Here is a 12,367-nt window from a genome sequence, read left to right as displayed (position 1 = left end):
TAGGCTTTATTTGCTGTTCTTTCTCCAGCTCCTTTAGGTGTAGGGTTAGGTTGTGTATTTGAGACCTTTCTTGTTTCTTGAGAAAGGCTTGTATTGCTCTATACTTTCCTCTCAGGACTGCCTTTGCTGTATCCCAAAGATTTTGAACAGTTGTGTTTTCATTTTCATTGGTTTCCATGAATTTTTTTAATTCTTCTTTAATTTCCTGGTTGACCCATTCATTCTTTAGTAGGATGCTCTTTAGCCTCCATGTATTTGAGTTCTTTCCGACTTTCCTCTTGTGATTGAGTTCTAGTTTCAAAGCACTGTGGTCTGAAAATATGCAGGGAATGATCCCAGTCTTTTGGTACCGGTTGAGACCTGATTTGTGACCTAGGATGTGATCTATTTTAGAGAATGTTCCATGGGCACTAGAGAAGAATGTGTATTCCGTTGCTTTGGGATGGAATGTTCTGAATATGTCTGTGAAGTCCATTTGGTCCAGTGTGTCATTTAAAGTCTTTATTTCCTTGTTGATCTTTTGCTTAGATGATCTGTCCATTTCAGTCAGGGGGGTGTTAAAGTCCCCCACTATTACTGTATTGTTGTCAGTGTGTTTCTTCGCTTTTGTTATTAATTGCCTTATATAATTGGCTGCTCCCATGTTAGGGGCATAGATATTTACAATTGTTAGATCTTCTTGTTGGATAGACCCTTTAAGTAGGATATAGTGTCCTTTCTCATCTCTTATTACAGTCTTTGTTTTAAAATCTAATTTGTCTGATATAAGGATTGCCACCCCAGCTTTCTTTTGGTGTCCATTAGCATGGTAAATGGTTTTCCACCCCCTCACTTTCAATCTGGGGGTGTCTTTGGGTCTAAAATGAGTCTCTTGCAGACAGCATTTCGATGGTTCTTGTTTTTTAATCCAGTCTGATAGCTTGTGTCTTTTGATTGGGGCATTGAGCCCATTTACAGTCAGGGTAACTATTGAAAGGTATGAATTTAGTGCCATTGTATTGCCTGTAAGGTGACTGTTACTGTATATTGTCTGTGTTCCTTTCTGATCTCTGCTGCTTTTAGGCTATCTCTTTGCTTAGAGGACCCCTTTCAATATTTCTTGGAGGGCTGGTTTCGTGTTTGCAAATTCCTTTAGTTTTTGTTTGTCCTGGAAGCTTTTTATCTCTCCTTCTATTTTCAGTGACAGCCTAGCTGGATATAGTATTCTTGGCTGCATATTTTTCTCGTTTAGTGCTCTGAAGATATCTTGCCAGTCCTTTCTGGCCTGCCAGGTCTCTGTGGATAGGTCTGTTGCCAGTCTAATGTTTCTACCATTGTAGGTCACATATCTCTTCTCCCGAGCTGCTTTCAGGATTTTCTCTTTGTCTCTGAGACTCGTAAGTTTTACTATTAGATGTCTGGGTGTTGACCTATTATTATTGATTTTGAGAGGGGTTCTCTGTGCCTCCTGGATTTTGATGCCTGTTTCCTTCCCCACATTAGGGAAGTTCTCTGCTATTATTTGCTCCAATATACCTTCTGCCCCTCTCTCTCTTTCTTCTTCTTCTGGGATCCCAATTATTCTAATGTTGTTTTGTCTTATCGTATCGCTTATCTCTCGAATTCTGCCCTCGTGATCCTGTAGTTGTTTCTCTCTCTTTTTCTCAGCCTCTTTATTTTCCATCATTTGGTCTTCTATATCACTGATTCTCTCTTCTGCCTCATTTATCCTAGCAGTTAGTGCCCCCATTTTTGATTGCACCTCATCAATAGCCTTTTTGATTTCGACTTGGTTAGATTTTAGTTCTTCTATTTCTCCAGAAAGGGTTTCTCTAATAACTTCCACGCTTTTTTCAAGCCCAGCTAGTATCTTTAAAGTCATGATTCTGAACTCTAGGTCCGACATCGTACTAATGTCCGTATTGAGTAGGTCCCTGGCTGACGGTACTACCTCTTGTTGTGATTTTTTTTCATCTTGTCATTTTGTCCAGAGGAGAATAGATGAATGAGAGAACAAAATGCTAACAGGTTAACAACGTCCCCGGCAAATATACTCTATACAAATCAGAAAAGACCTGAAACCAGGGGAAAAGAACGGGAAAGAAAGAAAAAAGAAAGAGAAAAAAAAAAGATAAAAACAAAAACAGAACAATACAAAAAAAGCAGAATATGATCAAATATGATCAGGCTAGTGCATAGATCAGTGCCACACACTAGATTTTGGGCGTATTTTGGTCTGTTAGAAAAAAGTGCCTCCTAAAATTTTAAAGGAAGAAAGACATATATGTACAAAATAAGGGTTGATACAATGAAGGGATGGAAGATGACTGTAAAGATGAAAATTATAAAAGATTTTATAAGAGGAATTGATAAGTTGTTTGAAAAAAGAAAAGAAGATTTAAAAAGAAAAAAGGGAGAGAATGTGATCAGGCAGGAGACTAGAACAAAGCCATACACTAGTGATTTAGGGTATATTTTGATCTGTTAGAAGAAACTGTATCTCAAAATTTTAAAGAGAGAACAACTTATATATATATGCCAAAAATAAGGGTAACTATGAAAGGATAAAATATGATTCTAAAAATGAAAAGTAAAAAATGTTTTTTTTCAAAAAGGGATTGATAAGATGTTGGTTGAAAAAGGGAAAAAGAAAAATTAAAAAAAAGTTAAAAAACATTAACTTTGATGAACTAATGAATCATGGTAAAAAAAAAAAAGCCATGAATTCTATGTGCAGTATTCCCCTAGCACTGGAGTTCTCCCGTTCTCCTTGATCGGTAAACTTGGTCTTGGCTTGCTGGCTGTTCGTGCTGATCTTCTGGGGGAGGGGCCTGTTGCCGTGGTTCCCAAATGTCTTTGCCGGAGGTGGAACTGCCCTGCCCTTGTCGGTCCAGGCTAAACAAGCTGCTCGGGTTTGCTCTCAGGAGCTTTTGTTCCCTGCAAGCTCTCGGTACAGCTTTGGAGGACCAGGGCGAAAATGGTGGCCTCCCAATCTCCACCCGGAGGAGCTGAGAACTCGGGGCCCCGCTCCTCAGTGCGCCCCCTGAGAAAAGCAGTCACTCCCGTGTCCCCGGTCTCCGGCCGCACTCCGTGCTCACCCGGCCTGTGACCGAGCGTTTCTATCTCAGGCACCCGACCCCGTGTGGAGTCTCCAAACCCAGCAGATCCCTGCGGTGTGCTCCCGTGCCGCCCCTCCCGGGGGAGGAAGGGGAGTCTCCCCGGCTCTGCCGCCTGTTGGGTCCCTGCTGGAGGCGCAGTGGCCCGACTGGGCCGCGGATCACAGTTTATGGCCACCCCGAGCTGAGAGCCCGCGCCTCGGCTCCGTCTCTGCAGCCGGCTTCCCCGCTCCGATACCTGGGAGCTCTGCCGCACTCAGGCACCCCCGGTCTTTCTGTGACCCCGAGGGTCCTGAGACCACACTGTCCCGTGAGGGTTCCACGCCCCGCTTAGCCACTGCAGCGACGTCCCTCCGCGGAGCCGACTTCTAAAAGGTCCGATTCTGTGCTCCGCGGCTCTAGCACCTGCCAGAAGCGGCCGACGGAGGCCCCCTCCCCCACCGTCTATGCTTCCAAATATCGCCTCGGATTCACTTTTCCCGTAGGTCCTACCTTCCAGTGAGTGGTCGCTTCTCTGTTCAGAGAGTTGTTGCTACTCTCCTCTTCGATCTCCTGTTGAGTTCGTAGGTGTTCAGAATGGTTTGATCCCTATTCGGCTGAATTCCTGAGACCAGACGAAATCTAGGTCTCCTCCTCCTCCGCCATCTTGCTCCCTCTCTTGCCTCTTAAGATTGGTACTTATATCATTCATTTTCAGCCCTTATATATGCATTTGAGGCTGTTTCTTTCCCTCGAAGCCTGGTTTTAGCTGCATCCCTCATTTTTGTAACATTTGTCACATTTTACTGTTCCGTTCAAAATATTTTCTAATTTTTATTATTTCTTATTTGACCTGTGGGTTATTGAAAAATATATTGTTGAAATTCCAGATTCTTGGGGAATTTGTCTGTTTATCTTTTGTTATTGATTCCTAGCTAAATTTCATTGTGGTCAGAGGACATGTTCTGATTTGTGTCCTTTGAACTTTACGGAAATTTGCTTTATAGCCTAATGTGTACTTGAGTAAGTGTTCCATAGAGACCTGAAAAGAATGTGCTTTCTGTGTTGCTTATTGCACAGTCTCATATTTTGTCGGTTACGTCAGGTTTGTTCATTTTTTATTCAGATTTTTCTCTTTCTGCTCATTTTATCAGCTTATAATATCAATTTTTTTAAAGATTTTATTTATTTGAGAGAGAGAGAGAATGAGAGAGCATGAGAGGGGGGAGGGTCAGAGGGAGAAGCAGACTCCCTGCTGAGCAGGGAGCCTGATGCAGGACTCCATCCCGGGACTCCAGGATCATGACCTGAGCCGAAGGCAGTTGCTTAACCAACTGAGCCACCCAGGAGCCCTATAATATCAATTATTGAGAGAGGCTTATACAGTTTCAAACTGTGATTGTGAATTTGTCTGTTTCTTCATCTTGGAGCCCTGGGATCCCATCTCTTTTACTGACTTTGGATGATCCATTTCAATGGTACCATCGACTGCTTTCACTCCCACCCTACTGTGGACGGTCACTATTGTGCTTCTCAAAGATGTCAGTGTTCCCCTCACCTGTGTACTTTCCAGTGCTGTGATACGAGAGATGTCCTCTAGGATATGGGGAGGGCGAGAGGGCAGGTTTCAGGAGGAAGGTTTGTCTGAGCCGGTCACACATAGTATTATATATTAATATTCTCAGCTTCTTAAACTTTAGATTTCTTCCTCAGAATTCTTTCAAGGGATACCAGATAGCTCACCTTCACTCAGCATAGGTCACTGTCAAATTCCAAGTTTTAGTCCACTAGCTGGTGGCACATTTCAGACCCCTCCCAGCTACTCATGATAATCTTGAATCCGGGATCTCTGGTAGGTGTAACCATGTCAGTGAATTTAGTTCTACATAGAAGGATCTTTGCATGGTTCACTCTTGCTGATCAGGTGTCTCCAGGATCCATTCCGCACACACTCCCACATTCTGTCACTACAAATGTGGTAGGTAGAATAATGATGTCCCAAAGTCGCTCACGTCCCAGCCCATAAAACCTATAGATCTGTCACCTTCCATGGTAAGGAGCCAAGGATGTGGAAGAGAATAAGTCCAAGTGCTTTGAAACCTACAGCAGTTTGTTTGGAAAAACAAATATGTTACCACATTTGTTGTCAAGACCACCCAGTTGGAAGCCAAACAAGGCTGCCTTGCACTTTGCCTCACTGTTCCATGAGCCTGTCCCGTGTGGCTCCCTAGAGCTGGGCCGTCAGGCCAGTCTGCCATCCCACAGGGCTTCTGGGCGTCTTCCAGTGCCATCTCCCCCTCATAAGCTGCAGAAACAGGTGTCACGCTGCAGTTTTAGTGGCCGCAGTCTGTCTGTCAGATCATCATCAGTTTTGGGGAGTGAGGTATGTACCTGGAGTTCACCTTTGAACCTGACTGGGCAGGAAGCCGCTCCAGGGTTCATCCTGACTGTAGAGCCTCTGTCAGTGCTTCTGGCAGAACTCCTCCACTACTATGCTTCCAGAAACACTGTGTGGCTGCCACTCCCCAGGATTCACTTCTGCCTCCAGCGAGGGTTCACCTCTTGATGGAAGCTAGGTCATGGGCAGATTCGCTGGCAGCAAGGGAGTCTGGGAAAGTGTAGGTTCAAAGAATTTACCAACCTCCAGTTTTATGTGCATTATCTTGATAGAGAGGGGTTGATACAGCATTTAGTGAGCCAGTCTCTAAGATAGGCAGGATATGGCCTGACTGGCAGGTGATATTTGGGCGGGCATCCGCAGGAAGTGAAGGGGCAAGCTGCAAAGATAACCTCAGAGGAGAGCATTCCATACAGAGGGAGCGGTGGCAGGAGAGGAAAAGGAGCTGCCGTTGTTGAACCAGCCTTCTGTTTGGGGTAACTGACCAGGTCTAGTAACCAGGAATTTTCGCAAGGGACTTCTTTTTCTCCCTCCCAGGAAAATAAGGGAACAATGTATTCCTTTCCAAAAGAAATTATTATATGTCATTAAATCTAAAGTACCATCAATTTCAAGATATTCATTATATTAGGAACCAGTAAGAAAGAAAAGTTCTGCCAATGAATGACAAGAAATATTCTGACTTTAAAGATGCTAAAATGTGGGAGGAAATGTGTATCTGACAGTCCTTGAAATGGTCAAAATGAATAGATAAGATGGATCTGTGTGTGTCTTCTTGTGTTTGACCATTAGTCCTTGGTTTCAGAACTGTGGAAGATTTGAAAAATAATGAAAGCCAATGGAAAGATTCCCCACTGGCAACTAGACACCGCGAAATGCTGAAGCGTTGCAAAACTCAGCTTAAGGTTTGTAAAGTGAATTGCAGTCATTCTAGATCAGCCTCTCTGTAGCGATTTTCCTACCAGAATGTGTGCCTTGAGTGAGCCACGCAGCGTCCTTTATCCTTCATTGTTCTTTCCCCTAAAGATAAAACACGGCACTTTCAAACTAGTTGATGATCTCACCTGGGTCTACATACAGTATTTAAATCAAGACAGAATCTGCAAGTGCTTATGCCAGTGACAACATGAATTCTTCCTGGTTTTAGCATCCTCCGTTTGACGTCACCTGCCTTTCTTAACCCTTCTGCAAGGTTCTTCCCCTCCACTGCCTCCCAGCCCGTGACCCAGTGTGCCAGGCATGCATTTTCACGATGTGTGGCTGAGTGGATTTGTGGCAGTGGGAAGAGCCCCCCCAATCCCTCCTTCTTCATTTGTCGTTAAAAATGATCCACTGCACGGAACCTAACTGTAGACAGGAAGATTTCCGCTGGTGAGACACAGCTGAAGACGGATGCTGGGCAAAGGCTGTACAATGGAGTGTAGACAGCTTATTTATGTATTTATCTTGTGTTTTTGTTCAAATTATAAAACTGAATATTAGCAGGTTCTGCTTTCTGTCAATTAGTAGGAGGATATGTGGACATTTTAACTTCGATTTCTGGTGCAAGTTAAGATAGATTTGTTTTATTTACTAATACACTAGACCTGCTGAGATGCAGAATATACCATGGGCCCTTTCCTGGCATCTGTAGACCCCCGTGAACACCCCACAGACATGTTAGAAGGTGCCTGGAAACTTTAAACAGATGCGCCAATGCGCATGCATGCCTGGGTTTCCTTCTCACAGCTGTCCTCTGAGGTGGGTGTGGGACCCTCAGTGGACAAGCATTTTGTCCAGGGGCAGTTCATAAATGGTGACCTGGAATTCAGGTGCAGATTTGTCTGGCTTCTTTCCACTAACCATCTCTGACGCCCATCAACCCTGTCCCCCAGTCAAGCTATTTAAATATGACAGTATTAACTTCCTTTTTGAGCCGTAACTATGTGCTCGGCTTTCCGCCCAGTGGTTTGCATGGCGTACTTTTGTTTTTCTCAGAACAAGGTAAGCTTTTAGGACATGACCAGCACATTATAGCTAGTTAGAGATGAAGCTTGCGAAAAGCCTAGAACCTCGAATTCCCATCTCCTGGCCCATTCCCTGGCCAGTCAATGCTGCAGGCACTTGGCTACCAACTAATCTGTGGGTGGGGGCATACCTCCTTCCACAGAAACTGGTACGGTGCAAGGCCTGTGCTGACGCTGGTTTACTTGATGAGAGCTTTCTGAGAAGATGTCTGAATTTTTATGGCCTTCTCATTCAGTTGCTGCTCCGCATCCTGGACCCCGCCTATCCCGAGTGAGTGTGCCCTTCCTCCTCACCTCCTCCCTCCTCGGTGGCCTGTGTTGTCTCCACTGTCCTCCAGTCGATAGCTAAAACCCAAACCCTTACTTTATCAAGAATCCGTTCTTCAATTTCTAGGTTGTACCTGTGTAGACTACAAAAGTAGTAATATTAGTGTTTTCCCAGTGATTACAGTAAGAAGGGAATGTCAGCACCTATGAGTTTAATTTTGACCTGGTCCTTTTTACAAATTGGCTATAGATTGATAGAAAAGGAAATCTACAAATTGGAAACTAAAACCTGGAGGTAACAGGATATTAGGCCCGTTTGAGCACTGGGTCCAGGAAAATACCCAGCCAGTTATTACTAGTTTGTTGTTACTATGAAATGTCTGGACCGACTGATGTTGATGAGGTTGGCTGAAGGCCCTCTGCAGGAGTAGAAAATATTATTTAAAGTTATATATGTAGCTCTGTTGCCTCGAAACAGTTTGATTTGCATAAAATGACCAAATATGACCCTTTTATTTCCTTCCTATTTTATTACATTAGCCTTAACAGAAAAGCAGTAAAAGGAGAAACATCTCCTACACACCGTAATACATCCACTGTCTTCATTCTTCCCTGTTCATTTCAGGTTCTAGTCTCCTGGCTTGTGTACCTTTTCCATATTTGTGTTAGAGGAGGTTTTTCCCCCAGTAAAATACTTACTTGTAATGGCCGTCTCATAGTCTTTATAGTTTCAGGTGCCATGATTTTGTGTGGTTTTTTTTTTTTTTTTTTTTTTTTGTTGGGGGGTTTTGGGGGGGGGGTTCCAGGTGCCATGATTTTGTTCTATAACTTGTGCTTTTATTCTCTTTGACAGTATAACACTGCCTTTAAACTCAGATGTCCCCAAGGTATTTGCAGCATTGCCTGAGTTTTATGTAGAAGACGTTGCTGAATTTTTATTTTTTATTGTACAGTAAGTGCCTTTGACATACTGCATGGTTCTAATTTGTTTTTATACAGAATGTATATTGTATTACGAACTATATTGCAGCCCTCCATTTTATGCCTGAAATTTTATGTAACTGCTGTAACTGAATACTGTCTGGAGACTGGTAAAATAAATCCAACTATGGCACCAAGCCAGTTCCAATAATATCTTCAAGACAGAAGCAGGATTAACAATGCTGATAAGAATGTACTCTCTGAAAATTGAGTTGAATTTCTAATAATTGAGTATGTGTTTCTGAGAAACAGAAGGCGCAAACAGTTTATAAATATCTAACTGAACATTCAAAAGCCAGAAATACCCACATCTATATTTTGTACCAGATTTTTTTTCAATTATAACATTGGAGAAAGCTTACAAAGAAATGGTTTGAGTTTATAACTGATGTTTGAAGTTTTTTGTTTTTTTTTTTAATTAAAATAATTACCAGAAAAAAATTTTAGGGGTGCCTGGCTGGTTCAGGCAGTGGAGCGTGCGACTCTTGATTTTGAGGTTGTGAGTCTGAGCCCTGCATTGAATGTAGAGATTACTTAAACAAAAATCTTTAAAAAAAATTTTTTTAAGTCTTTCTTGGTAGCAAAGCTCTTTTATGAAACTTACCTCATAATTTAATCATGGCTTTGGTTTATTTCCTAAAATAATAAAAGTTAATATAACATGTTTCAGCCAGTAGACACAATAGATTTAAAATCTGTCTAGTTATAAAGTAAACAGTCATTTGAAACCCAGCAAGTTCAAAGGAATTCAGTATCTTGGCTCCTAGACCTATTGGCCTCTTCCCTGCGTGATGACCCCAGCATCTGCCCAGTGAGAGTTTCTGGGAGCTTTATTTCTTGCTCTTCTTGCCTCTCTCCAGATACTCTCCTCAGGTGCTTTATGAGCCCTGTACTCAGGATATTGTGATGTTCCTCGTTGTGATGTTGTGTAACCAGAACTACATCCGAAATCCTTATCTGGTGGCGAAACTGGTAGAAGTCATGTTTATGACCAACCCTGCTGTTCAGCCACGAACCCAGAAGTTTTTTGAAATGATCGAAAACCATCCTCTCTCCACCAAATTGTTGGTCCCTTCACTGATGAAGTTTTATACAGGTAAGAGTATTCGGATAGGCAAGGTCGTCTAAAGCCAGTGGACGGAGTTACTCTAAATCTGGTAGCTAATATTCTGATGGCCACTTACAAGTATAACCTACTAACCCCACTAACCCCACCACCGGCAGAGAATGTACTGTTGCTTAGTTTTCCCTAAGGAGTGGAAATATCCCATTGACTATTCTACGCACTAGTCCTTGATGATGCGCCAGGATCCACTGAAAATCAGATGAACTTTTAGCTACTTTTATAATACTGTTGTGTAACTCAGAGTTTCTAGAACGTGGGTAAAACAAGGAGCTTGTTAAAAATGTTTATTTTTGAACCCCATTTAAATCAGTGGAATCAGGATATCAGGGAGTCTTCTCTCATTCACTAAATCCACACACATTTATTGAGTGCCTGCTAATAGCCAGGCACTGTTCTAGGTGCTAGGCTACATTGGTGAACAGACAGAGAACACATCAGACCCTCTGTAAGGAGGTCCTCCACTTCTGGATGAATTGGATTCCAAATTTTTATGCTTAATTTGGCTTTTGAACTACAAATGTGTTTTCATCAACTGATTAGCTTGAGACCTTGTTGACCTGTCTGCTAGTAAAGGCATGGGATTCTACTAATGATACATTTTCCTTCCAGTTTGTACATGTTGCAGTAAAGGAAGTATGTCTTGTCTGCCTTCTCTTCTGTTGAACTTAGCACATTCTGGGCACTCAGTAAGTGTCTTTAGCATTTAGTAGAGTGTACTTGCCATACTCTGGGAGAAACACTGGCTGTCCGTGAGTACGGCCACTTGCTGTTCACTGCAGCAACAGAAGTTTGTGGATTCCTCTGTGTGACAACCATCAGTGATAAACATCCCTTCCCTGTTGACCAAGACCTGCTCCTGCTCATTTGGAGCTGGTGCCGTCACCTCTCTCTTCACTACTAAGGGTTCCAACAGTCCATCTACCTCCTTTTTCTTTTGTCTCCATTGCTTTGTAACATCTAATAAGAGTTTCTCTGGGGTACCTGGCTGGCTCCATCGGTAGAGCATGCGACTCTTCATCTCTAGGTTGTGAGTTCAAGGCCCACGTTGGGTATAGCGATTACTTAAAAAAAAAAAAAAAAAGGAAGGAGAGAGAGAAAGAGTTTCTTTTCTTCCCAGCCTCTGGGTATCCTCTTAAACCTAAAGCAAATAGACAAGCCCTTTGAAGTTTTGTTAACACCCTCACTTTGGCAACAGCAGAGAGAACACTCATGGGTAAAAAGCCTCTCGGCCCTCTAGTCCTCTTTCATTTCTTAGTCCTGGGAGGGAGGGCCTCCCTCCCTGGCAGAGAGGGCCATTCAGGTCCAGATGATGAGTTACATATGTACGGGACACGACCTCATTCAGGGTCTTGCACATATCAGACTTAGGTGAAGATAATTCTGCATTTCTTAAAATAACAATAAGGTACCACCTCTTTTCACCTGTTTATTTATTTTTTAAGATAAGAATGCCTAGTGCTAATAACATAGTTGTAGAGAACAACTCTAACCTGCCAATGCCTGTTTCATCTCCCCCTTAGCTAGTATGTGGAATCAGCGCTAAGAAACTCTTATGAGAATGTAAATTGGTAAAACCTTTCCAGTTTGGCAGTCCACACCAAAAGCCCTAAAAATGTATATATCCTATGTATCGGTCAAGGTCAAGTAAGGAAAATAGAAACATACCAGTTATTTTTATTTTAAAGATTTTATTTATTTGACAGAGAGAGACACAGCGAGGGAGGGAGCACAAGCCGGGGGAGAGGGAGAAGCAGGCTCCCTGCCGAGCAGGGAGCCCGATGCGGGGCTCGATCCCAGGACCCTGGGATCATGACCTGAGCTGAAGGCAGACGCTCAACGACTGAGCCACCCAGGTGCCCCCATACCAGTTATTTTAATAGAATTTAAATACAGTTGACCCTTGAACAACGTAGGAGTTAGAGACCCCCCCACAAACAGCCAAAAATCCACTTTTACCTTTTGACTCCCCCAGGTTTATTAAAAGCCTACTATTGACCAGAATGTTGAATTTGTTATGTAGGACCTTATCAGTAACATAAACAGTAACATAAACTAACACATCTTTTGTATGTTATGTGTATTACATACTGTATTCTTATGAGAAAGTAAGCTAGAGGAAATAAAATGTTATTAAGAAAATCATAAGGAAGAGGGATGCCTTCAGCTCAGGTCATGATCCCAGAGTCCTGGGATCAAACCCCACATCGGGCTCCCTGCTCACCGGGGAGTCTGCTTCTCCCTCTCCCTCTGCCCCTACTCGTGCTCCCTAGCTCTCTCTTGCTCTCTCTCAAATAAATAAAAGTAAAATCTTAAAAAAAAAAATCATAAGGAAGAGTAAATGCATTTATGGTCCTGTATGTATATTTATTGAAAAAAAATCTGTAAGTGGACCCATGCAGTTCAAGCCTCTGTTGTTTAAGGAGCAACTATATAAGGAACTGGGCAAATAGATATTGGAGGACAGAAAGGCAAATAAGAACTTTGGCGTAAGGCAGATTATGGGTTCAGGAAGCAG

At 42.7% G+C, this 12,367-nt stretch overlaps 1 protein-coding gene across 3 annotated transcripts in view; it reads left to right on the top strand.

The window, feature by feature from the left end:
- The window catches only part of UBE4B (ubiquitination factor E4B), a 128,750-nt gene that overhangs the window by 94,693 nt on the left and 21,690 nt on the right, over window positions 1–12,367 (top strand). For all 3 annotated transcript variants that reach the window (XM_025855681.2, XM_073903367.1, XM_073903366.1), the window contains 4 exons: window positions 6,278–6,377; window positions 7,622–7,749; window positions 8,599–8,697; window positions 9,587–9,822. In XM_025855681.2, coding sequence (XP_025711466.1) covers window positions 6,278–6,377; window positions 7,622–7,749; window positions 8,599–8,697; window positions 9,587–9,822 — 563 coding nt within the window. The remainder of the gene's footprint in view (window positions 1–6,277; window positions 6,378–7,621; window positions 7,750–8,598; window positions 8,698–9,586; window positions 9,823–12,367) is intronic.

This window comes from Callorhinus ursinus, unplaced genomic scaffold, assembly GCF_003265705.2.
Source record: "Callorhinus ursinus isolate GAN/ISIS: 27379988/994484 unplaced genomic scaffold, GSC_fseal_2.0 scaffold18, whole genome shotgun sequence".
Lineage (NCBI taxonomy): Eukaryota > Metazoa > Chordata > Mammalia > Carnivora > Otariidae > Callorhinus > Callorhinus ursinus.
The sequence above is the reverse complement of the archived record's forward strand: the minus strand, read 5'-3'. Positions and strand labels throughout refer to the sequence as shown.